The following is a 26,862-nucleotide window of genomic DNA, read 5'->3' on the forward strand; positions in this document are numbered from 1 at the left end:
AACAAGGGATGACATCACACTACACCTGATATGTTAAAGAGATTGATGGTAGGGAACAGCTTATAAGAGACTATTGTTAGTCCAAATACTGACAGGGAGCTGAGAAAGTCAGTACATTACAGCAACTTAAAATTGTGCTTTTCTTATTTGCTTTCTCACATAGGGTACGCATTAATATTTTCAGACTTCAGTTTCTTTCATTAAAGGGTCTATAAAGGCAGGCACATGGTGGAACATGTCGGTAAGCCCAGCTATTTAGGAGGCTGAGGCAGGAGGACTGCAAGTTCAAGGACAGCCTCGGCAACTTAGTAACTGTCTCAAAAAAAAAAAAAAAAAAAAAAAAAATCCAAAAAACAGGATGGGGATAAAGCTTAGCAATAAAGTACTTGTCTAGCATATGTGAGGCCCTGAGTTGAATCCCCAGTACCACACACACACACAGCACCTATAAAAATTGAATTATTATAGCTCTATAATTACTAGTGATTACTGAGGACATCCCTAGTTTTTCCTCCCTCTATCCTGCAGGTGTAAAAGCAAAGCAGAAGGCAGGTAAGTTGAATAGGGGCAATAGTAAGAAGGCAAAGCATGAGTACATTTTCACTCTTGTTTTCTTGAACTAGATAGTAATTCTCATCTTTTAGGTCTGCACTTGGTGGTAGATGCTATCTATACCCTGCTCATAGTCTTTGGGCCTAGTGCAAAGTTTGCTTTCAGTGTCCTAGTACATGAGAAGGAGCATCTGTGACTGCCTGTATGCTTTCCTCTGACCTTAGAAATGTGCTCTTCTAAGAACTGAGCTGGGTAGAGGCGCAGGAGTATTTTCTTCTTTTTTGGTGGGTAGTGGGGATTGAACCCACGGCCTACCTGCATGCTAGGCAAGCACTTTATCATTGAGCTACATCTCCAGTCCAAGTGTTAACTTTTTTTCCCCTAGTGTTAACTTTTAAGAGAGGAAAAGGAGTTTGTGATTTAAAAACTCACCTTCTCTGTCAAGTGGAACCATTCTGAGGTGTTTTGGTTTCTCAGGTGCCTCCCAGCATAATTGAGCCCAATGTCCACATAAAAACTCCTTGTTAATGCATCCTTTAACAACTATCCTTCCCTTCCTGTCACTACTGCATTCCTATAGAGCACCTCATGGGGTCACCTCTTGGACAAATCATTTGCACCCAAATCCTGGTCAGTCTTAGAGCCTGATTTTAGGGGAAACTGAAACTACACCAGGGACTCCTTTGACAATATGGGGGAAAACAAGGTCCCTCTCTCCAGGAAAATAGGTCATAATTTCAAGAATCCTGGGTAGTTGGGGAAATTTTGATATAAGGACCAGGGTTCCAGAATTACCCTACCTTCTCTTTCCTTTCTTCCCTAAAATAATTACTGATAGAACCATATGCAAGAACCAGCAACACAAATGGAATCCAAGTATTAATAGCTTCAAATGTGCCTAAATCCCCTCTGAACACTGTTTTTAAAACAAACAAACAAAAAAACTTTCTTAGCTGGATGCAGCGGCACACACATGTAATCCCAGCAGCTCAGGAGGCCGAGGCTGGAGGATGGCAAGTTCAAAGCCAGGCTCAGGAACTTAGCAAGGCCCCAAAAGACTTAGTGAGATCCTGCCTCAAAATTAAAAGGGCTAGGGATGTGGCTCAGTGGCCCCTGGATTCAATCCGTGGTACAAAAGCAGAAAAACAACAAAAACCCCCACTCTTTGCCTGGCTGGCTTCCTAATTCTTCTCTATCATAGTTTAATTGCCTTTTCCTGCATGATACTTTGCAACTTACAATTACTTAACTGTTTATATGTTTGTTTACTCTTCTCTAGGAAAACCATATGCTCCACAAAAAGAGGGACTAAGACTACCTTAGTCACCATTGTATTCCATGTATGACAGCATTCTCACATGGGAAGATCCTCCACAGGCTAAGAAAGGGGTTGAGGGGTGGGCTTCTGGCCTAGAATAGTCACCAGATCTTTGCTCATTAAAATCAGGATTGTAACCTCTAGCAAGCCACATAGGAAAAGTCAGAGACAGGGGAAATAAAATGACCAGATCTGCAAAGCAGGTTCTGGCTTGAATAATGCATCTATGTGTGTTCAGGAGGAAGACAACATACAGTGACTGCCCAAATATGTGGGCCAAATAACATCTTTAATTTTTACCACGGGATTAGTAGTTCCTTTTCATGGGGGGAAGGGGAAGAGTGGAAGGTTTTCAAAATCTTTCCTTGTCAACATCTTTTATGTGATGTATGTCAACATCACATACGTGGTTAAAAAAAAAAATCTGGTCTGTCCATGGACCACACAGTCCAACAATCCCAAGTTATCTTTGGTTTGTGGGTCTTTCTATTGGCACAAATTTTGAGATTCCTAATCTTTACGATCAGATTTAGCTCCTCTTTTCCCTGCAAAAAGAACGAAGGCAGCATGTGCAGTAACAAAGGTGTCAGTAGTAATGGCCGAAACCAATTTCTATAGTAAGGGCTGTGCCATACTTTCTGGAAGTCTGGCACCTTTGCAGTGATTGAAATAGTCTCGCCTCTCAACTTCCATCATGTTAGCTTCCCAAGGTCTGGCTCAAATGCCAGTGTTTCCATTGAAACATTCTCCAATCCCATCAAACAAGTGGAGACCTATAGGATAGCTCAGCAGGGTTTCCAATGCGCAGCTCGGTGAAGGTCTCTTCCTTCAGTGATTGTGTTTGGACTGAGGTGTTCAGTTGAGAAGTTTCGCACCTAGTCCTATCAGTTGAGGCTTGTTTTCTTTTTTGCCATTCTACCAAACGCGTTGTTCAATGGCTCCAGAAAAGTGAAGTTAGTTAAGGTGCACAAATTCAAGGCCTCTGAAACGCCCCCAAGCCGCGTGAGCCGGCTCTCCGTTTAACAGCTCCAGCCGCGTCACGGGGAAAAAACAGATTCTCGAGGCTCCCACGGAAGGTGCTCATTTGAGCTCCGGTCCCGAAGCTGAGAACCCACAGAACTCGTTCTCTGAACAGCAGAGAAGACGCTGGAGGGCGCGCCGCGTCGGACGCTGCAGAGAACTTCCGCCTTGAAAAAAATGTCGTCACAGGGCAAACTTCCGGTTCCACTCAGTCTGGAAGCTCAAGGCCTTTAATCCTAGTTGGCAATTGTCCACGCTCGAAAGCTACCCCACCCAGCCGCTCCCTTGGGTTTCTCCACACCCTGAGGAGCAGTTTGCACGTCTCGAGAGTGTGACGGTTACGCCGTGACGTCACTGCGGATAAAGGGGTTAGGAGAGCAAGATACCGGGCATCTTGAACGACTGGAATTCTAACACCAAGACACTAGCTGAGAGCCTGGAGGCGGGACTAAACTCATGACTGGCATCCACAAACACCAGTTGCCTTTTTCATTCCTTCTCAAACCAACCAATGAATGCGACGACGGGGAAGGCAACGTGCCCCGTCTTCTAGAAATGGCTCCGCCCTCTCCACTTGGCCACTCAGGTCGCCATGCTTAGTGTGGCCATTTCCACTTTTATACTGTTTTCGTTTCTTGTTGGGCTTTCTTATGCCCTTGACGAACTCCTTCTTTCACGTTTCTTTCCTTCCATCCTCAACTTAAAACTTCTTGGGGTTTTTACTTGCTCACTAAGTAACCAGCCACACTTGAGATGGCAGCTGGAGGCGGGACCGAGGCGGGGCGTGACCGGCGCGGTGACGTCAGCGCGCTGCGTGTCGGCAGGTGGAGGGAGAAGGGAAAGTTTGGCCCGTGCGTGGGGCTTGGGTGGAGGGCGGGACAGAGGGGTTGGGCCCAGGAGAATCTTCTTTTGCGGCTGCTGCGGAGGTCTAGGCTGGGACGTGGGCCGGGTCGGGGAGTGCTGGACGCGGAGGACCAGGAGGCGAGATCCGCCGGAGCTGTGAACCCCTGTCTCTTTGCCGTGCAGTGACCCCGCACCCAGGCGCTGTCCGACCCGCGGCTGTTCGCTAGGCAGTTGGTGGGGGCGCGGCAGCGGCGGTTGGGGGTGGGGAGACGCGCGGCGAGGAGACGGGAGAGGTCAGCGAGTTTGAGGGAGGATCGAGAGCCGCTGCCGCCGTCATGACTGAGGACTCGAGCGCCCTGCCCTGGTCCATCAACAGGGACGATTATGAGCTGCAGGAGGTGATCGGTGAGAGCAGGCGCCGCTGAGGGGGGAGGCGCCGCACTGGGCGGCGGGTCACACGCGGGAACGTGGGGAGCCGCGGGAGCTGGAGGCTTGCAGCATTCACGGGAGTTGGAAGGGCGCTCGTGGGACTAGAGGTTTGTAGGGCGCGCGTGTGAAGCACGGGGTTGGTGGAGCGCGTGTGAGGCGGGGAGGGGGTTTGAGACGTGCACCTGTGAGGCGGGGCGGGATGGGGTTTGAGAGGCTCGTGGAAGATTAGTGTACATTTTGACAGATGCTTGAACGCGAGCGACAGATGTGTCTTGAAGAGAAAGAAAAGTGCAGGTGGGGGAGAGGCCTTTTTGAGGTCGTGTGAGAAATGGGATATTGGAGTTGTGGGCAGAGCCATCTCTTTCTGGTATTGTGAGATAGGTTCATTCCCGCACCCATGCGAGAACCCCTTGAGTACCAGGAAGTGCCAGACGTTGCTGGGGAAGCTGCAGGTACTGCTCTGAGGAAGGTAGACCCAACTTCTGTTTCCTTGCAACGGACTTGATGGTCAGGGAGGTAGACATTAACTAAGTAGTCAAAAAAGAATTTAAAAAACAGGTTTTGGCACGTGGTGGGAAGGAAATAAGATGTTTTGATAGAGAATAACCTGGAGACCAGGTTAGGGTGATTTCAGGGAAAATTCTTTTTTTTGAGGCAATGATATTTAAATTGAGCTCTGAAGCATGAGAAGTGAGTCTTAAAAGAGCCTAGGGAAGACTTGTTTTTTCCCTTATTGAGAGATGAGGAAATGCAAAGGCCCCGGGGAGGGAGTTTGATATGTTTTAGGACCCTAAGGAAAGCTGTCATAGATAGAGAATGGGGAGCCAGATCTTAGGGACCTTCTCAGCCATGTAAGGATTTTGAAATTTTATTTTAAGTGTCAACCAGAGACATGACATGATCTGATAGGTCTGACTGCCATGCATGGAGTGAATTTGAAGGGGGTCCAGGAATACTAGTTGGCAGAGATCAAAACTTTCACAAACGTGGATTGTAATTCTCAGGCTTAGTGATAAGGGGGAGGCGGGGGACTATGGATGAGGGGACTGTTTGTTGGACAACAATAACTCAGATGACCTTAGAAATCAAAAGGGGGTGGGTTTAGCTAAACAGAGGCTCAATCAGCTGACACTAGCAGACCCCTGTGTATTGGAGGAAGAATTGTCTACTTTGCCAGCATGCTGTTCTAAAATTAGGTTTATAACAAAGAGCAACTGAAGACTCTTGTGCTGTCTTGGGGATGTCAGTGTTGTCACATTGTGTCTGTGTTTTAAAGAAATGTCAAATTCTCCCCCCTCCCTTTTCCTTGTCTCTTGGTTTTGTTTTGTTTGTTTTGGTGCTGGGGATTGAACCTAGGGGCACTTAACCACTGAGCCATATCCCTAGCCCTTTTTGTTTTTTGAGACAGGGCCTTGCTAAGTTGCTGAGGCTGGCTTTGAACTTGTGATTCTTGTGCCTCAGGCTCCTGAGTTGCTGGGATTACAGGCTTGTGCCACCATGCTTGGCTTTGCCTCTTGTTTTAAAACAACCTGGTCTTAAGTTTTATCTAAAAGACACCGTATCCTCTACTTTAAGTCACTTCATGGGTCTATGTCCTTGCTACTTGTTGGGTTTTTGACATGTACTGATTGAGCTAGTTAGATCTTTTTTGAGGAGGGGTGCTGGGAATTGAACCTTGGGAGTCTTTACTATTAAACTACATCTCCGCCTTTTTTAAAAAAAAATATTTTGAGTCAGTGTTTTACTAAGTTGCCAGACTGTCCTCAAACTTGCTATCCTCCTGCTCAGTCTTCCAAGTAGCTGGGATTACAGGCCTGTGCCACCTTGCCCATTGAGATCAGGGTTTTATATTGAAGGAAGAGTTTCAATGGGAGCTTCCAAAATGATAAAGGAGTCCCTACGATTGCTTTAGAAGAGGAATTTTGCTTTCTTTTCTGGTAGGGTATACATCTTTCTGGGATGAAAAGGGTGACTGTAGACATTCTTAGTACTTTTGCTGTTAAGGTGACATGGAATTTCAGAGTTGCAAGGGCTCTAGAGATTTAGTGATATTGTTAATTTGGTGTCCTCAGAACTATAAGTTCTGAGGACAAGGGAGAGTGGCACTGAGTCCTCCAGGATAGGGTTACTTCTTACCACAGAGTGGTCCATGGCTCAGCAAAGGTTAAAAACTCTAATGTGATTTGATCACATTATTATTATTATTATTATTATTTATTTATTTATTTTTGCGATGCTGGGGATTGAACCCAGGGCCTTGTGCTTACGAGGCAAGCACTCTACCAACTGAGCTATATCCCCAGCCCTTGATCACATTATTTTTTAAAAACTACTTTACAGAAGTATTATTTAATACCATAAAGTGTTCTCATTTAATTTATAAAATGTAACGGAGTTTTAGTAAATTTGCTACATAACCATTACCATCACCCAGCTTTAGAATATTTCTGTCAACCCAATGAAATTCCCTTGTGCCTTTTTATAGTTAATCTCTCTTCCCTTTCCCAGTCTTAGGTAACCACAAATCTATTTTTTCCTCTATAGATTTAGTTTTTTTTGAATTTTTCGCATAAATGGAATTCCTACAACATGCAATTTTTCGTGTTTTGGCTTCTTTCATTTAACATACAATTTTTTTCATTGTTTAGAACAATTTTATTTAGGTATAATTCATATTCTACCAGATGTAGTGTACCAGATTAGTGTACAATTAGTGTACAATTCAGTAAATTTTTAGTAAATTTACAGAGTTGTTCAGTCATCACCACAGGCCAGTTGTAGAACATTTCCATCATGCCAAAAAGATGTCTCATGTCCATTTGTAGTAACTCCCTATACCCACCCCTAGCCCCAGGCAACCACAAATCTTTTTTCTGTCTCTGTAGATTTGTCCTGGATGTTTCTTATAAATGCAATCATATAATATTTAGTCTTTTGTGTTTATATGTTTTTTTGTTTTTGTATAATGTTTTTGAAGTACCTAGTTCCTTTTTATTGGACATCAATTGATGGACATTGGATTGTTTCTGCTTTTGGCTATTTGGAATAAGGCTGCTATCAGAATTCACATTAAATCTTCATGTGAAAGTGTTTCCTTTTCTTGAGTATATCCCAGAGTGGAATGGTTTGGCCATATGGTAAATTTGTTAATTTTTTAAGATACTGCCAGTCTTTTTTCAAAGTAGTCATACCATTTCACATTCTACTAACTAATGTATGAAAATCCCTGTTTGTCAGCATTCTGGTCAGCTTTGTTGTCTGTTTGTTATTTTGTATATATCTGTGTGGTGCTGGGGATCCAACCTGGGGCCTCACAAGTATTCTCCCACTGAGCTACATTCCCAGCCCTGTCTTTTTAATTCTGGCCATCCTAGTGGGTATGAAGTGGTATTTTACTGTGGTTTTGATTTTTATTTCCCTAATGACTGATGATGGTGAACATCTTTTGCCTATCTGGATTACCCCATTGGGATGTTTTGTTTTCTTATATATAGGAGAGTGAAAGAGGGTGGTATGTGCATATTCATTCTTCATATTCATCCTTCATCTGATATATGATTTCAGTACAAGTATTCTTATTTGTATTCCTTTTTTTTTTTGTGGTGCTGAGAATTGAACCCAGGACCTCATACATACTAGGCAAGTTCTGTCCCACTGAGCCAACTCAGCCCTATCTTCATTTTCTTGGTGGTGTCTTTTAAAATCAGAAGTTTTGATGAAGTTTGATTTGTCACTTTTTTGTTTATTTATTTTTATTTTTTGGCAGTATTGGGGATTGAACCTAGGGACTCGTGTACTCTAAGCAAAGGCTCTACCACTGAGCTACACTTCCCACCCCAGAAACACAGTGATTTTGTAATAAACTATAATTTTTAAATGAATTTCATGATTCTTTTAGATTTTATTCCCTTTCAGGAGACAAATGATTGGCATCTAGGAAAAAAGGAAATATTTTTCACATATAGTACTTAGCATGATGATATTTATGGTGTTAATTATTGTTCTAATTCTATTTTGTTCTCCCTTTTCATAATAAAATCCTACAGGTGAAAAAAAAATCTCTCTCCCTAGGAACATATTAAAAGTGTACAGATTGTGGGCTGGGGAGATAGCTCAGTTGGTAAAGTGCTTGCCTTACAAGCACAGGGCCCTGGGTTCCATCCCCAGCACCACACACACACACACACACACACACACACAAAGTGTACAGATTGGGAATTCAGAGGACTTTCTTTTAAAGAATGGTATCATCTTAAGTATGTTTTTGTAAGATTTGAAGTTATCTGCGTATAATTATAAAAAATCATAATTTTTATTATTGGCCTGAACTGTGTATAATTATAAAAAATTGTTCTTCTTATAATTAATCATCTTTTTAGTATTTTTGAGCTCATTCCTAGCCTGTAGTTTTGCACTGAAACTTTTGAGTATGTTATACTGTATTTGACAGTTGTGAAAGTGTGGACTTTTATTGTCAAAGTATGGACTGACCGGAATTTAAATCCTGGCTTTTACTAGCTTTGTGATCTTGCGCAAATTATGTAACTGGTCTTAGTGTCAGCTCTTTTTCTAAAATGGGAATAATAGTACCTGTGTCACTGGGGCTGTTACATAGGTTGATTTTAGAAAGTGTTTAGCTCATATTAAGTGATCCATAAAGTGGTTGTTATATCCAAAATTTTTTCCCCTTTCTTTTTGTATTTACATTTTTCAAATTTTGGTATTGACACAAAATATAAAATGCTGTGTGATTTATAATCTTTTAAAACTGTAACACTTAATATTTTGAATTTGTTTTTGTGTATTGGAACATTCCTTCATCTTTTTCTTTTTCAGTTCCAGGTCTTATTAAAATTTAGATGAATTTATGTTAGACATGGTAGTATACCTGTGTAAGGCCTGCCACCATGGTATTGCCTACAATGCAGTATGATAGCAAAGATGAAAACCAGTCTGCACCATGTAGCTTTTATTGACATGTCTTGAAAACCTCAATAAGTATTTAGTATATACCTCAGTCTAGGTTTAGAAAATTGAAAACTTCATTCTAGGTTTAAGGTTTTTTGTTTTTTTTTTTAAGATGGGCATGATTCACTTGGCTTTACTGAAGGCAACCCATTAGCTTTATTCTCTACTTTCCTCTTTTCTTTTTAGTTTTATTAACTTTTCATTAGCTACACATATTGACATTTAAGTAGTGGTTTCCAAATGCAGATTTCAGAGCTTCACCTCTAATTTCATAAATGTGAGAATCTTTATGCTCTGTCAATAGAGTGATGCCTAATGGTGTATTTTACCCTGGATTGGGGGACTCTGTGCTAAGGAAACATTTTCAGGGAGGCTGGCATTGGGCAACAGCTTCACAGGGTTCTATAAAATAGGGATTATATTTGTCTGCATGTAATGCAAATCAGGCATAGCAATGGCTTAATAAATTCTTTTTCCCCTTATGTAACAAGAGGACTGGAGGTGGCAGCCGATTTGGACTGTGAGGTACCAGTGATCCTGGTTTTCATATCATTGCTCTGAGCTCTCATTCTCATGGCTGCAAGATAGTTAATTGTTCCACCTTTAGCTTCATGCTTGTATATAGCAGATAGGCCAGAAGAAGAATGTGGCAAAAGGACAAAGACAAATGACAGCTAAATTGGCTCTCGTTCAAAGGGCTTCCTGTCCTGGTGCCTTACTCAGTTATTTCCACTTCTATTTTATTGGCCTGAACTGTGTAATTTTTTTTTTTTTTTTTTTTGCAAGGGAGGTTGGTAAATGAAGCTTTTTAGCTGAGTAGTACATTCTTTCTTCAAACAAAATAGGTTGGGGTTCTCTTATTAAAGAAGAGGAGATTTTATGTTGGATAAGCAACTAAAAATGTTAGCCTTGGGTTTTTTTTTTTAATTAAAATAGTTAAATAAGACATTGCAAGTAAATAATTAACCTGACACATAGTAATGAGTTAATAAATGTTACCTTTAATCTGAAGAGATGGCTGGGTGTAGTGGTGCATATCTATATTCCCAGCAACTCCTGAAGTAAAGAGTGGGAAGATTGCAAGTTCGAGGCCGACCTCAGCAACTTAGTGAGACCCTGTCTCAAAAAATAAAATAAGATAAAAAGGACTGGGGATGTAGCTCAGTAGTGTAAGTGCCTGGTGTTCAATCCCCAGTACCAAAAGAAAAAAAAAAAAATCAAATCTGAAGAGGTAATTGCCTAGTAATTAAAAACATAGTATTGAGACATCATGTAGTTTTGGTTTCTAGGCCCTACACTGCTTCTTACTAACTGTGTGACCTAAGTCTTACCTTTGCTTACATGGTTTATAAAATCAGTAATACCTAACTCATGAGATTATTTTAATAATTAGATGAAAAAAAGGGATACAAGTAAAGAAAGTGGTCAGCATAGTGTTTGGTATACAAAGTAAGTACACAATAAATGTTACTGTTCCTGATGGTAGCAGTGAGGTCATGCCCTTGGTGACTGGGTTATTTTTGCGTTTGTTCTGACCCAAGCAAGTAGTTTTTTTTCCTTGAAAATATATTCTACTACTTGATTGATAAATTCATTAAAGAATTATTTGCTGAACTCCTGTTAAATGCCAGGCACTATTCTGGATGCTGGATTAAAGCAGTAAAACAGATACAAATCCCCACTTTCATGGAGTTCATAATCTAGTGGTGGTAGTGAAGGAGAGACATGGAGCAGGGATAGGGACTGGGGACTGCTAGGGATGGAGGTGGGGTGTGGTTTTAATAGGTCAGGGAAAGCCACACTGAGAAGGTGACATTTGAGGAAAGACCTGAAGGAGGTGAGAAGTGCTTGATGTGGTCATCTACAGGAACCTTGTTCCGAGTAGAGGGAACAGGAAGAGCACAGGCTCTGAAGTAGAAGCATGCTCATGTGATTAAGGAATAGGAAGGAGGTGAGGGTGGCCAGAGTAGGGGGAGATAGGGTGAAGTGACAGGTGAACAGGTCAGAAAGGTAAGTGTTTCAGATGCATGGTCCTTATCAGTAAGTCATTGTGAGAATTTGGCTTTTACTTTGAGTAAGATTGAAAAATCATTGCAGGATTTTGAGCAGAGGTTAGACCTGACCTAACTTATGTTTTAAAATAGTTGTGAAAATAGTTTTTGTAAGGGTGGCAGGAGAGATTACCATGGGGAGAAGGAAGTGTAGTAGAGAAGGTGGTATCTGTCCATCAGACTCTGGGTGTGATGTATTTTGAAGTTAGAGGATTTGCTGTTAGATTAGATATGAGAGAAAGGGGAGATAAAATGACGCCAAGGTTTTTGGCTGGAGTGTCAGGAAGGATGGCGTTGCCATCTCCTGAGCTGGGAGATCACCAGCATGAGGAGGAGGGCGAGGGATGATTCACTTAGGACCATCATACTGTTTGAATGATTACTCAACACATATGGCAATATGTCTTTTTTTTCATCTTTGTGGAGAGAATAGCATGATTTTTATGATGATGCCTGTTCTTACACCTATTTGGCCAGTTCTAGGAGCCTTAATTTTCAACAGGACTCTGACAAGAGCTCTTATTTAGAAAAGGGCTTACAAAATTACCAATTGTGTTTTCCATAGTTGGACTGACAATGCCTTGTTTGCCTTTTAGAATGAACATTCTGGGCTGGCTCATTCCCTTAGTAAATGTAAAACCTTACTAAGAATTATTTTAAATAGTCTTTAGAATATTTACCTGTTAGAGTTGTGACCAAAGTTTTGGGGAAAATATCTTCAATTGATCTGACTTATTTGACTTTTTTATTTTTCCTCACAGGTAGGAGTAGTGTCCATGTTTACCTTCTCTCAAATTTTTGGGTCTGGTAAATTGTAGAAAGACTCAGAACTTTAGTGTCCATTTTGAAGGGTTTTAGGAGAAAGCTCTACTTCTATTTTTGCACATTAGTGTGTTCTGATGTGTACACTGATATTGTGGTTAAAGAACTAATAACTAGGAAAGGACAGAAGTTAGGAGAATACAAACCAGTGTAAAAATAGTGAAAGTCTGACTTAGGGTGTTTTGTTGGGAATTGCTTTAAAATTTTCTTTGTATCAGGTCAGTGCTTAGCAGAGGGCACATCAGGGAGGTTGCTTTTCACACTTTGAAATCATTCCTAAGTAATATTTCTTACCTATATGCATGCAGTTTTTACAAAGTAACATTTATGTTTTCTGTGTACAGTGCTTACTGATTTTATTCATACTAAGAAAAATGATGGGAAGCCCAGTAAATAGGCCTGGCCTGTAGTTTAAAAAAACTACATTAAGAAACCTACTTTAAAGAAAAGACAAATTGGGGCTGGGATTGTGGCTCAGTGGTAGAGCGCTTGCATAGCATATGTGAGGCACTGGGTTTGATTCTCAGCACTGAATATAAATAAATAAAGTTTCATTGGCAACCAAAAAATTTTTAAAAAAGGAGAGATAAAGCATTTAGAAATCGTTTCTGCAATTCTTTTTGTTACTAGAATTTTGAAAAGTATTGGAGAATCTATAATTATGAATAAAAGTTTTAGGTATTTTTCTTTTATCCTCCTATTTACCTTATTAATTGCTATTTTTTTTTTTTTTTTTGATACTGGAGATTGAACCCAGGGGTGCTTAACCACTAAGCTACATCCCCAGTCCTTTTTATTTTTTATTTTGAGACAGGGTCTTGATAAGTTGCTTAGGACCTCGCTCAATTGCTGAGACTGACTTTGAACTTGCAATCCTTCTGCCTCATCCTTTCAGATCTCTGGGAGTTCAGGTGTGTGCCACCATGCCCAGCTAAATTGCTATTTTCTATGCAGTAAATTTTTTTCTGATGAAAGAACACTATTGGCTATTCCTAATTAATGATGTTGAAAGTATTGAGTTTTTAATTGCATTACTGTACTTCTTTGTATTAGAACTTTAAACTATTTTGTTTTTGTTTTGGGGGAAATCTTATGATGATGGATGAAAGTGATTGTTGGATAGAACTGGAGTTTGCAAGTCTCTTTTTAATATTGGGTTTGGTGAAATCTTAGCAATTTGGCTATTTGTTAAGTCATACCAGAACTTAATATTTTGCTTGTAGGGAGATTTATTCATTAAGTGAGTGAATCTTTGAAAGAAAGATACTTTAGTAGATGAACAATTATGATTGATAATACCTGGGTTTGGTGTTTTATTATTGGTGGGACTCAACTTATTCGTTTATCTGTGCAGTAGTCTTTCCTTATCTGTGGTTCTTTCTACAGTTTCAGTTAACTGAAGTCAGCTGAGGTCTGAAAGTTTTAAATTGAAAATTCCAGAATAAAACAGTTCACAAGTTTTGAATTGTGCACTGTTCTGAGTAGCATGATGAAATATCATGTCACCTGTCCCCAGTATGAATCATTCCCTTGTTCAGCGTTTCCAAGTGGTATTTGCTGCCTGTCCACTTGCCCGTTAGTCACTAAGTAGCCATCTTGTTTATCAGAGATTATCAGGTTTAATGTCAAGGTATTGTAGTGCTTGTGTTAAAGTAATCCTTAGTTTACTCAGTAGTGGCTCAAAAGTGCAAGATGTTGGCAATGTGAATATGCCAAAGAGAAGACACAAAGTGCTTCCTTTATGCAAAAAAAGTAAAGATTCCTAATTTAAACAAATGTTGCTAAGATATATGGTAAGAATGAATCTTCTGTCTGAAATTATGAAGAAAGGAAAAGCATGTTGTTATGATGTTCTTTTATTTATTGTTTAATCTCTTATTGTACCTAAGTTGTTAAATAAACCTTATCATAAGTATGTACATATAAGAAAAAACATACATAGGGATTAGAACTATGCATGACTGCAAGCATCCTCTGGGGGCCTTGGAGTTTGTCTTCCTGTGGATGAAGGGAGAGTACTGTATTTTTAACATTGGCATGGTTCTGGTTTACATATGTATGACATTAATATATTAATATATTTAAGGCTGGTATTTCAGGTTTTGTGTGTGTTGGGTTACCCAGATAGATGTGGGAATTTAACACTGGTTAAAAGAATAGTACAAGATTGTACATTTTTTTATTATTAAAATCTTTTTTATTTTTACAGACTGCATTTTGATTCATTGTACACAAATGGGGTACAACTTTTCATTTCTGTGTTTGTACACAATGTAGATTCACACCATTCATGTAATCATACATATACATAGGGTAATAGTGTCTGTTTCATTCTACTATCTTTCTGTCCTCCACCCCCTTTCAACCCATTTTACTCTGCACCTTCCGAAGTTCCTTTATTGCCACTGCCCCCCCTCCTCTGCCCCCGCTATATATTGTCATGCACTCATCAGAGAAAACATTCGGCCTTTGGTTTTTTTGGGTTTGGCCTATTTCACTTAGCATGATATTTTCCAACTTCATCCATTTACCAGCAGATGCCATAATTTTATTCTTCTTTATGGCTGAGTAGTATTCCATTGTGTATATATACCACAGTTTCTTTATCCACTCATCAATTGAAGGGCATCTAGGTTGGTTCCACAATCTAGCGATTGTGAATTGAACTGCTATGAACATTGATGTGCATCACTGTAGTAGGCCTGAATCTCCATCACATTGGCGTAGGACCAGATTTCCTTAACAAGACCCTCATAGCACAAGAAATAAAAGCAAGAATCAATAAATGGGATAGATTCAAACTAAAAAGTTTTTTCTCAGCACAGTAAACAATCAATAATGTGAAAAGAGAACCTACAGAGTGGGAGAAAATCTTTTCCACACTTCAGACAGAGCACTCATCTCCAAAGTTTATAAATAACTTAAAAAACTTTACACCCAAAATACAAAGAACCCAATCAATAAATAGGCTAAGGAAATGGGCAGACATTTCACAGAAGAAGATATACAGGTGATCAACAAATATATGAAAAAGTGCTCATTATCCCTAGTAATTAGAGAAATACAAATTAAAACCACCCTAAGATTTCATCTAACTCCAATTAGAATGGCTATTATCAAGAACACAAGCAATAGTAAGTGTTGGTGTGGATGTGGGGAAGAAGGCACACTCATACATTGTCGGTGGAGTTGCAAATTGGTACAGCCACTCTGGAAAGCAGTATGGAGATTCCTCAGAAAACTTGGAATGGACTCACCATTTGACCCAGCTAGCCCACTCCTCAGTTTATACCCAAAGGACTTAAAAGATTGTACATTTTTGAAAATTAATAATCAATGAACACATCTATATGTAAGAAGATGTCTGTTATCTAGGGCCAGAGGTACCTTGTAGAGACCACATTGTATCTTCTGTGATTTGAGAATGCTTCTGTTCCATGATCCTTATGTGGTATTTCCAAGAGTCAGGCAGTGACTGCTTAAAGATGTGAGAGGGAGGGAGCTTAATTGGAAGCTCTACTTTTCTGCTTGCTTCCATCCTATACTCATATGCATAATAGAGGATGTTTAGCCAAGAAGCAAACTGTAAACAGTTTCAATAAACCCGTTGAATTACTTTTATTAAACAATGGGTTAGTGTTCCTAAACAGTTGTAAAATTGTTCAATTACAATATTGGATGATGCAATATTTACAATATTGAATGTAAATGTGTTCTTAAATAGGATCTCTTTAAATTTTGCATTATGTGATTTTTTTTGCAGTTTTTATTTTGTTATCATTGGATTTGGGTTTATCTATGTCATTGTTGACATGGTTATGTTTGTGTGGTTTTAGTTAAGGATTTTTCAAATGGATTTCAATGTAACACATGCATATTCTATTGAACTATATAGTTGTATATGTGTATCATTTGCAGTTTTTAATGTTTGAAGCACATTAATTTAGAAATTTGACACTTAAAAGGATTTTAAATAATAGCTTTATTGAGATATAAATCACATATCATAAAATTCAGCCTTTTAAAATATACAATTCAGTATATTTGCATAGTTGTGCAACCATCACCACTATCTAATTCCAGAACATTTTCATAATCCCCAAAAGAAACTCCATTCCCCTTAACAGCACTCTCCATTTTTCTGTCCCTACAGTCCTTGGAAACTGCTAATTTACTTTCTTCTCCAAATGGATTTGCCTATTCTGGATATTTTATACAAATGTAATCATATGGAATCATACTATATATGGCCTTTGTGTCTAGTTTCACTTAGTGTGTTTTCAGAGTTCTTCAATGTTGTAGGATGTATCAGTACTTATTGCCATTCATTAGTTGATGGACATTTGCATTATCACTTTTTGACTCTCATATTTTCTGTTCTTTTGGGTATATACTTAGGAATGAAATTGCTAAGTCCTGTGATAACTCTGTGTTTAACATGTTGAGGAATTGCCAAACTTTTCCTAAAGTAGCTGTGCCATTTTACAACCCTACCAGCAATGTAGGAGGATTCCAGTTTTTTCACATCCTTACCAGCACTTACTATTGTCTTTTTGATTTACCCATCCTAGTGAGTGTGAAATTGTAGCTTACAGTTTTGTGAAGGGATTTTTAAAATTGAAAACTATTAGGAAGTTTTATACACTGCATATAATATGTTAATTTTATTATTTTTTGAATGAATAAATAGGAATAATAAATATAATGAAAAGATAGTAATACCGAAAAATTAAAATTTGAAAGAATAAATTCAAATTACTCTGAGTCTGACCCTTTAAGATTTTTACTGTTAGATTATGTAAACAGGGTGCATTTAAGATAGTCCCTGCCCTGTTCTGATGTTTATCTGAGTTGACTTGTAATTCAGAAATGATTACAAAATTATCAACATTCTTCTGCTACTACAATGTGGATTCTTTGCTAGAAATTTAGAAAACTTCTAGATGATTTGAATATTTTATTTCAATAAAATGTAATAGAAAATAAAAATATGTATTTCTTGTAGTAGAAATAAAAATATGACTTGTTCTTTGGGGAAAAAAGGACTTCCTTTTAAATTATGCTTCAGTGCATTGATATCTACAGACAGGACTTTCTCTGTTTTGGGTGCCAGGGATTGAACCCAGGGCCGTTTAACCACTGAGCCACATCCTCAGCCCTTTTTCATTTTTTATTGAGCCAGAGTCCGCTAAGTTCCTAAGGCTGACCTTGAACTTGCAATCTTCCTGCCTCCGTGGACAGTACTATTTTTTAATCTGGTGTTTTGTTGATGATAAGATACTCTTTGCCAAATGAGTTTAAACACCTTTAATGGTTTCTTGTATGTCCTGTTAGAAAACTTAAACATGTGTATCCTTTTATACAGGAGGGACTAGAGGTGTAACTCAGTGATAGAGTGCTTACCTAGTATATGCCAGGTCTTGGGTTCAATCCCCAGCACTGCAGAAACAACAACAGTAACATAGGCTTTTTACCTTTGCCTTTGCTTTTTACCCCTTAGAAATCCGCCCCCCCCCCCGCCCCCGTACTGAGGATGGAACTCAGGGGTACTTGACCATTGAGCCACATCCCCAGCCCTATTTTTGTATTTTGTTTAGAGACAGGGTCTCGCTGGGTTGCTTTTGCTTAGGCTGGCTTAGAACTCATGATCCTCCTGCCTCAGCCTCCTGAGCTGCTGGAATTACAGGTGTGCACTACCACACCTGGCTAGAAGTTCAAGTTTCAAAGCAAAAGCATATACTTTTATTAGATTATGCCATCATTTTGTTTTATAGGCTGATATAAAAAATCTTCTGAGATGACTTTTTAAGTTTTTCTCCTTCCTTTTTTCTCCTCTTCTTCCTCTTCTTCATACTGGGGATTGAATTGAGGGCACTTTGCCACTGTGCCATATCCTTATTAGCACTTTTTATTTTTTATTGTAACACAGGGTCTGGCTGTGCTGTTTAGGGCCTCACTAAGTTGTTGAGGCTGATTTCAAACTTGTCATCCTTTTGCCTAAGACTCAGAAGTCCATAGGATTAAAGGTGTGTGCTACTGAGCCCAGTTCAGGTTCCATCTTTAAAGGAAACAACCACAGATTGCCATGGAAACATTTTGAGGAGAGCCTTGGAATTATTAACAATTGGCCCAGAGTTTTGGACTGAAAAATGTAACTTCAGATTATTGGAGAGATGTGCTATAGATGATCTGTATTAGCTTCACTTGATGCTTTAACAATAGAAACGGATTTAGAATGGTAGTCTGATAGCTATATCTAGCCCTTCCCCCATCTCCCCCACCCACCCATTTTTATGGTACTGGGGATTGAACCCAGGGGTGCTTTACCACTGAGATATATCTGGAGCTCTTTTTAATTTTATTTTGAAACAGGGTCTTGCTAAATTGCCAAGGCTGACTTAGAGCTTGTGATGATCCTGCCCCAGCCTCTTGAGTAGCTGGGATTATAGGCATGTGCCACCACGTCCAACTAAAATCTCTTTTGTTTTGTTTTTGCAGTACTGGGGATCAAACCCAGGGCCTTGCATGTGCTAGGCAAGTGCTAGGCAAGTGCTGTACTACTGAGCTACACCTCCAGCCCCTTAAATCTTTTTAAATTAATATCACTCCCCAGAGTGAAATGTTTTCTATGAGAGAGTCTAGAATTCACCAGAATTTTGAAAGCACGTTGGGATTTATATCAAGCATTCTGCTGAAAACTTCTTTTCTCTTAATACAACTACCATGTAATACATCCAGCATTTTTTTCTTTGTCCCTCTACTCTTTTGTTAACATTTTGGCAAAATCACTTTTTATTTGGGAAGAGGATGAGATAATGGAGAAGGAGCGGAAAAGAATTTAATGATTGAACATTTTTCCATTAGTGTTTACAATTTCTTTCTGTCTAGGACTTGATGTTTGTACAGAAATTGTTTAGTTATGGTCACACCAGTGATTAAAATGATGAAAAATAAAAAAAGAAACCTTATACTTTTAGCAGAAGGGGTAAAGGTGGAGAGTTGGTGGGAATAATTTACCCTCCTGCATTTTGGTACAGATTCAAGTACTTTTGATAATGATAAAACTACCCTTGCTAAATACCTGTGGAGACATAGAAATATTTTTGAACAGTTTAAATGATTAAAAGTTAGGTAATGGATAAACAAGTGAAAAATAGCAACCATTTATTAAGTATTCTTATATCCAGGCACATAGTCAGGAAATGGAAATTTGCTAATAGTAGTAAAGCTGAAGTTTAAGTCTGTTTTCTATGGACCTTCCTGAAGATAGGTGTTTTTTGAGTTGGGCTTTGAAAGAAAGGTAATGTAGAGATTAATATGTAGAAAGCAGGGTGTGTGCTCTGTGACTTGCACAGAGGTGTGGAGATGGGATAAAATTAATTTTATTTAAGGTTTGGAAATAAGTTAACTTGTTCAGTTATCAAGTATAATGTCAAGTAGCTGCTGTGGTTTAGAGATCTGGAGGTGCGCCATTGTGCAAATGGTGAAGATTATTTCATTAATGGTAGTGGATGAATTGAGACCTAGGCAAATTAAAAAAAAAAATCCATAGGACTTAAACAGATTTTATTAGCATTTCGTGTTGTATATTAACTATGCACACATGCACAGAAATACTTAATTGTTTGCATGTGTATATAGTTATATTCAGTTTTATTACATGGGTAGCTTCATGTAATTACCACTAAAGTTAACATAATAGAATTGCAACTCACCACAGGGCTCTTGGGCTATCCCTTTAGAGTCCTACCTGCCCCTCTCCCCAAAACCCTAACTCCTGACAACCACTGATCTGTTCTCTATTTCTATTGTTTTGTTATTTAAAGAGTGTTTTACAAGTGGATCATAAAATACGTAGCTTTTTAAGATTACTGTTTTAACTCAGCATACTGTACTAGAGGTTCATCCAAGTTATTGTGTATACCAATAGTTCATTCCTTTTTATTGCTGAATTGTATTCCATGGTGTGGCTGTACCATATTTGTTTAACCATTTACCTGTTGAAGGATATCTGGATAAGTTCCATGTTTGAGCTATTAAAAATAAAACTGATGTCAACATTCATATGCAAGTTTCTATGTGAACATAAGTTTTCATTTCTCTGGGATACATGTCCAGGAGTACAAATGATGAGTCATATGACAAGTCCATTTTTTTGTTTTAATAGAAATGGCCAAACTATTTTCCAGAGTGATTGTACCATTTTTTACATTCCTACCAGCAGTGTATAAGTGATAATCTAGTTTCACTTCTTCCTAACCAGCATTTGGTGCTGTTATTATTTTTTAAAGCCATTTTGGTATTGTGTGGTGGTATCTCATTGTAATTTTAATTTGCATTTCCTTAATGGCTAGGCTGTTGAACTTCTTTTTCATGTCCTTATTTGTTATCTGTATGTCCTCTGACTAAATGTCATCTTTGTCTCATTTTTCTTTTTCTTTTCTTCTTCCCTTTTTTTTTTTTTTTTTTTTTTTTGGTGCTGGGAATTGAACGCAGGGGCTTGTTTAACAACTGAGCAATATCCCCAGACCTTTTTGTTTTTTTATTTTGAGACAAGGTCTCACTAAGTTGCTTAAGGCCTCATTGAGTTGCTGAAGCTGGCCTCAAACTTGTGATCCTCCTGTCTCAACCTCCTGGGTTTTTAATTTTGATAATTAAGTTGATCAGGTTTTCTTTTTATGGATTGTGCTTTCGATTTTATGCCTAAGAATGCTGTCTAGCCCTTGGTTCCAAAGGTTTTCTTCTATGTTCTTTAATTTTTAGTCTTCTGTTTTATATTTAAGTTCATGATCTATTTTGAGTTGTTTTATATAAAATATGAAGTTTAGGGGCTGGGGAGATAGCTCAGTTGGTAGAGTGCTTGCCTTGTAAGCACAAGGCCCTGGGTTCAATCCCCAGCACCCCCCAAAAAAAATATGAAGTTTAGGTTGAGGTTCATTTTTTTGCCTTTTGATATCTAACTGTTCCAGCATCATTTATTGACATGGCTCTCTAATTCCATTGAATGCTTTTGTACCTTTGCTAAAAATGGGGCACTTTTATGTGACTCTATTTCTGGGTTCTGTATGTTTTGTGTGTCTATCCTTCTGCCAGTACCAGTCTTGATTACTGTAACTGTGTAAGTCTTGAAATTGGGTAGTGAGTCTTTCAGCCTTTTTTTTTTTTTTTTTTTTTTTTTTGGTGATGGTGCTGGGAATTGAACCCAGGGCCTCATGCATGCTAGGCTCAACCACTGAGCCACATCCCCAGGCCAATTTTTCAGCTTTGTTATTGTTCTTCATTAGTGTGTTGGCTAATATGTTAGTCAGCTTTTCATTGCAGTGACTAAGTATCTGATAAGAGCTACTTAGGAGGAAAGGTTAATTTTGGTGTATGGTTTCAGAGGTTAGTCCATACGTTGTTGTACTCCACAGCAGAGGGTATGATGGAGGAAACCTGCTTAGCTGTGGATGGGAAGGGGTGGCACAGAAGGGACCAGGGACAAGATATACACTTCCAGGGCACACTGTCAATGATCTGCTTCCTCCATCCAATACCCATCTCCCAGTAATCCATTCCACTATCAATGGGTTAATTCACGGATAAGGTCAGAGCTCTCATGATCCAGACATTGTCTAAACAGCCCCACCTATGAACCTTGCTGCATTGGGTTCCATACTGTCAACACATGAGCATTTGGGGGACATTCCAGATCTAAATATAACAGTTATTTTAGGGTCTTTCCTTTTCCATATAAACTTTAGGATAAACTTGTCTGTGAAATACTTTGTTGGAATTAAGATTCTATTGCATTAATTTGGGGAATATTGATATCTTTGCTATGTTGAGTCTTCTAATCTACAAACACAGGTAAATATCTCCAGTGTTTCAACTTGAAAGATTTTTAAGATGAAAGTTTTTCATCAGTATTTTGTAATTTTCAGCACACATGAGATCCTGTACATGTTTTTATTAGACTTATACCTAAGTATTAAATTTTGGGGGGAGCAATTATAAATGGTATTATTGTTTTAAAATTTGCTTCTAATCATTTATTGTTAGTGTATAATGACATTGATTTTTGTGCATTGGTATTATATGTTGCAGCCTTGCCAAACTTGCTTACTAGTTGTATGAACCTTATAGCTCTGTCATCTGCAAATACAAATTGTTTTATTTCTTCCTTTCTGATATGGATTACTTTTATTTCTTTCTCTTGATTTATTGTGGTAGGTAGGACTTCCAATACTTTGTCAAGGAAAATTTAAGAATGGATATTCTTATTGTGTTCTCCATCTTAAAGGGAAAACAGCCTTTCATTATTAAATAGGATGTTAACTGTAAGTTATTTATTTATTCTTTAGATATTCTTGATGAAGTTGGCCATATGTTCTCTATTCCTAGCAAAGGCTTTTTATCATGATGATGTCAGAATTTTTCAAAAACTTTTTCAATGCCAGTTGATGTGATTATAGAATTTTTCTTCTGTACTGTGTTGCTATGGTATATTACATTGAATTTTGAATATTTTACCAAACTTGAATATCTAGAATACATTTGACTTGGTTGTGATGTATTCTGTGTTGGTACATTCAATTAGAAAATATTTTTGTTAAAGATTTTGCATCTTAAATTCACGAGAGATATTGGTGTGTAATTTTCTTGTCTTTATCTGGGTTTAGTATTGGTAAAATGGCCTCATAAAATGAATTCGGAAGTGCTTCTGCCTCCTCTGTTTCTAGGAAACATTGTGTAAAATGGGTACTACTTCTTTTAATGTGAAACCATTTGGGCCTAGAGATTTTTGTTTGTTTGTTTGTTTAAAAAAATTTTTTTTGTAGTTGTAGCAGTAGAAAATGCCTTTATTTTATTTATTTTTATGTGGTGCCTAGGTTCAAACCCAGTGCCTCATATGTTCTAGGCAAGTACTCTGCCATTGAGCCACAATCCCAACCCAAGCATGATTTTTTTTTTTTTTTTGGTGGTGCTGGGGATCGAACCCCTGGCCTTGTGCATGTGAGGCAAGCACTCTACCAACTGAGCTATATCTTCAGCCTACCTGGAGATTTTTTGGGGAACTTTAAAATTACAAATTTAATTTTCAAAATAGTCATGTTATTGTATTATCTACATCTTGGCAGTTGTCTTTGAAGAATTGGTTCATTTTTTCTAATTCATTGAATTACCAGCTAAAGTTGTTTATAGTATTCTCTTATCCCATTATTCTTCAAATGAAATAAGATTTTACCATTTTAAAGTACACTTCATTAGATTTTTAGTGTACCAAAATCTAATTCTAGAGTATTTTTATCACCCCAGAAAGAAAAAGCCCAGGTTCAGTAAGTAGTCCCTTTCATTCCCTCTTCTCCCAGCCCCTGACAACCCCTAATCTATTTTTTCTTTGGATTTGCCTATTCTGAACATTTCATATAAATGGAATCAAATAGTATGTGAGTGTTTGTGCCCAGCTTCTCTTTCTTAATTAGCGTGATGTTTCAAGGTTTCTCCATGTTGAAGATGTGTCAGTATTTGTTCGTTGGCTCATGCCTGCCATCACTCCAACCTTTGCTTTCATTATTTCATCTTTTTCTCTGACTCTGACCCTTCTGTTTCCCTCTTTCACATTAGGATCCGTGTGATTACAGTGTCCCACCCAGATAATTCAAGGTAATCTCTTCTCAGGATCCTTAATATAATAACGTCTGAAAAGTCCCTTTTGTTATATAAGTAACATATTGACAGATTTCAGGGATTAGAATACATACATCTTGGTGTGGGAAGCATTATTTTTATATACCACATAGATTTCAGATCTTTTTGTCATTATTTCACTGCTCCCTAAGGCTGTGTTCTTTTTTTCAGTCTATTTTCTTTGTGGTTTAGAGATTGAGTACACTACTGATCTTGTCCCTAAATTCACTGAATTTATCCTCTTTAATCTCTGCTCTCTTGTTGAGCTTTTCCAGGAAAGGTTTTAGCTCAGTAATCATAAATTTTGGTTGTATAATTTCCATCTAATACTTTAAGAATATCTCCTGGGGCTGGGGTTTAACTTAGTGCTAGAGCATATGCATGGTGTATGTGAGACCCTGGGTTTAATACCCAGAAACTCCTCCCTCGAGATTCCATTTCTTTGCTGAGATTTTTTTGTTGTTGTTTCAGAATTCAAAATAGTTTATTGAATCATTTTTATGATGACTACTTTTTTTTTGGTACTAGGAGTTGAACTTGGGTGCTTAACCACGGAACCACATCCCAGCTCTTCTTTTTTTTTTTTTTTTGGGTGCTGGGGATCGAACCCAGGGCCTTGTGCTTGCAAGGCAAGCACTCTACCGACTGAGCTATTTCCCCAGCCCCAGCTCTTCTTAAAAACATTTTTATTTTGAGACAATCTTACTTGACAAGTTGCTTAGAGCCTCAATAAGTTGCTGAGCCTGGCTTTGAACTCATCATTCTCCTGCCTCAGCCTCCTGAGCTGCTGGGATTGCAGATGTGCACCACCTCGCCATGTGTGCTTTAAGATTTTTGTCAGAGAATTGCAGTGTCTCTGATTGATATTGGTGTTAGTGTCAGTGTGATCGTTTTTTCTTGTTCAGATGTGTTTTTCCTGGTTCTTCATGGACATGTCAATTTTCAGTTGTATCCTGAACATTTAGGTTATTATGTTAGAACATTCTTGATTCTATTTAAATCTTCTAATTTAGCAGTTCCCTGTTTAGGTTTAGCATGTAGCTCCTGTCCTACTTTTGTGAGCTGTAATTCCTATGGTGATTTAGTTTTCAGAGCTCTTGCATTGCAGTTCTCTTCTGCTTTATTCTCTTGGCACCAATGTCCCATCTCTTTAGATGCCACCCTGGCTGTCTGGTGGCAGTGGGACCCTGGCTTCACTACTGCTAAGGGCAGATTGACTTGGCATTGCTACTGGTATGGGACAGGAGTGCAGCTGCCCTGCAGTGTATCTGGCCTGCCACTGTTTTAGGTGTGGGGTGGAGGACCCTGCTGGTGCTGCATTGGAGCTGGCACACCACTGTCTTTCATGAGGACTAGGGAATGTTTCTCTCCCCTAGGTCTCTGCCGACCTGTCCCTTTCATAGTCCTTTGATCAGAGAACAGGATTTTCTCATTTATCTGCCCGTACATACGCCCACTCACCCACATCCCTTACCATTGTTGGTTCCAAGTTGCAGTCCTCCCTGATGTTCAGTCTGGGATATGTGAAGATAAAAGGAAAACCCAGTGAACTCACAATAGTGTTTTCCTCAAGTCCTGAGGTCCCTAGATTATCTTCTGCCTTCTTTCTTTCAGAGTCCTTATATGATAGTGTGTTTCGTTGTTTTTAGAGAATTCAGTTGTATTATAAAGAGCAGGAAAATGTGGACCTAGTCCATCATATTCTAGAACTTATACCCTAGCAGTTTTGATTTTTTTTTTGCACTGGTATTTATTGTCAATAAATATGAAGTGGTTGATGCTTTTACTTTTATTCACTCTGCTGTTTAGAGTGTTTCTTTGCAACTGTTGTTCATTGTAGGAATAATATATTACTCTTGTTTAAATTGTGTGGGAATTAGAAGTGTCATGTCTATGTGTACATTTATTTACTCATTTTATGTATTTATTTTTAGGGAGTGGAGCAACTGCTGTGGTCCAAGCAGCTTATTGTGCCCCTAAAAAGGAGAAAGTGGCAATCAAACGGATAAACCTTGAAAAATGTCAGACTAGCATGGATGAACTGCTGGTACGCACATCTCATTTCTTAAATGGAGGAGTATACTCCTGTATATTTATGTGAGAGTGGGAAAAAAATGAATTTTTGGTTTATTTCTTTTAAAAAAAGTTTATATTTATTATTTATTTACTTACTTAATTACTTACTTACTTACTTATTTTGTGGTACTTGGATTGAACCCAGAGCCTTGTGCATGCTAGACAAGTGTTCCATCGCTGAGCTACATCCCCAGCCCTTTTTATTTTTTTAATTTTTAGACAGAGTCTTGCTAAGTTGTCCATGCTGGCCTTGAACTTGCAATCCTCCTGCCTGAGCATGCTAAGTAACTAGGATTACAGGTGTGCCTCCCAATGCCTGACTGAACTTTATTGCCTATTCATTAATAAATAATGTTTATTTTAAAATTTATAAAACCCAGGTAAGTAGAAAAAATTAGTTACAGTTCTTTCACTCTGAGATTAACATTTGCTATATAATCTTTCAAACTATGAACATTTAAATATCTTCCAGGCTAGGGATATAGCTCAGTGGTAGAAGACTTGTCTAGCTTGAGCAAGGCTCTGGGGTTGATTGTCAGCACCACAATAAACAAAATACATAACATCTTTTTTTTTTTATGGTAAGGTAATCATGTGCTTACTTTTTTTTATTGAACAATTTATTATACCATTCTTTGTATGTCTGTAAACATGGATTTAATATTGTTTTCAGCATGTGAGTAGTATTCTGTTGATAGATGACTATTTGTTCTTTGGTACTGGATGATTACCATGGTTCTTCTTTTCTTCTTGGTGTAAATAATGCTTGCTTAGTTCTCTGTTCCCTTAAATAATATGGTATTGTGATTCCTGGATCAAGTGGAATATTCTTTTAAAAGACTTTGATTTCCTAATAACATGGTACCACTTGGTATTATGGCTATTAATGCAAATTGAGAGAATAACTCTCCCCAGGCAGCATTGTCTTCTCCAGGGAAAGAAAGAAGAAATGTGAGTCCCAAGGATCAATAACTGTAAGAGATTAAAATGTCATCATTGGGCTGGGGTTGTGACTCAGTGGTGGAGTGCTTGCCTAGCATGTGTGAGGCACGGGGTTCAGTTCTCAGCACCACATAAATAAAGGTATTATGTCCATCTACAACTAAAAATATT

At 38.4% G+C, this 26,862-nt stretch overlaps 1 protein-coding gene and 2 non-coding genes across 5 annotated transcripts in view; 2 read left to right on the plus strand and 1 right to left on the minus strand.

Annotated features, from left to right (window-relative positions):
• The first annotated feature begins 3,747 nt into the window (after positions 1 to 3,747).
• Oxsr1 (oxidative stress responsive kinase 1) overlaps positions 3,748 to 26,862 on the plus strand; it is a 110,071-nt gene continuing 86,956 nt past the window's right edge. For 2 of the 3 annotated variants that reach the window (XR_007105784.1, XM_047531201.1), the window contains exons 1-2: positions 3,749 to 4,138; positions 25,608 to 25,720. Coding sequence is in view for 2 of the 3 variants with exons in the window: in XM_047531201.1 (XP_047387157.1) it covers positions 4,069 to 4,138; positions 25,608 to 25,720 (183 nt within the window). In the remaining variant the exon portion in view is untranslated. Of the gene's footprint in view, positions 4,139 to 25,607; positions 25,721 to 26,862 lie in introns of all 3 variants that reach the window. The other variant, XM_047531203.1, reaches the window with a different exon arrangement.
• On the minus strand, positions 6,391 to 6,464 carry Trnat-cgu (transfer RNA threonine (anticodon CGU)). Its single transcript has one exon. It is a non-coding gene; the product is annotated as a tRNA-Thr (tRNA).
• Trnat-ugu (transfer RNA threonine (anticodon UGU)) lies at positions 20,837 to 20,910 on the plus strand. The gene has a single exon. It is a non-coding gene; the product is annotated as a tRNA-Thr (tRNA).

The sequence above is a fragment of the Sciurus carolinensis genome, chromosome 17 (genome assembly GCF_902686445.1).
Source record: "Sciurus carolinensis chromosome 17, mSciCar1.2, whole genome shotgun sequence".
Lineage (NCBI taxonomy): Eukaryota > Metazoa > Chordata > Mammalia > Rodentia > Sciuridae > Sciurus > Sciurus carolinensis.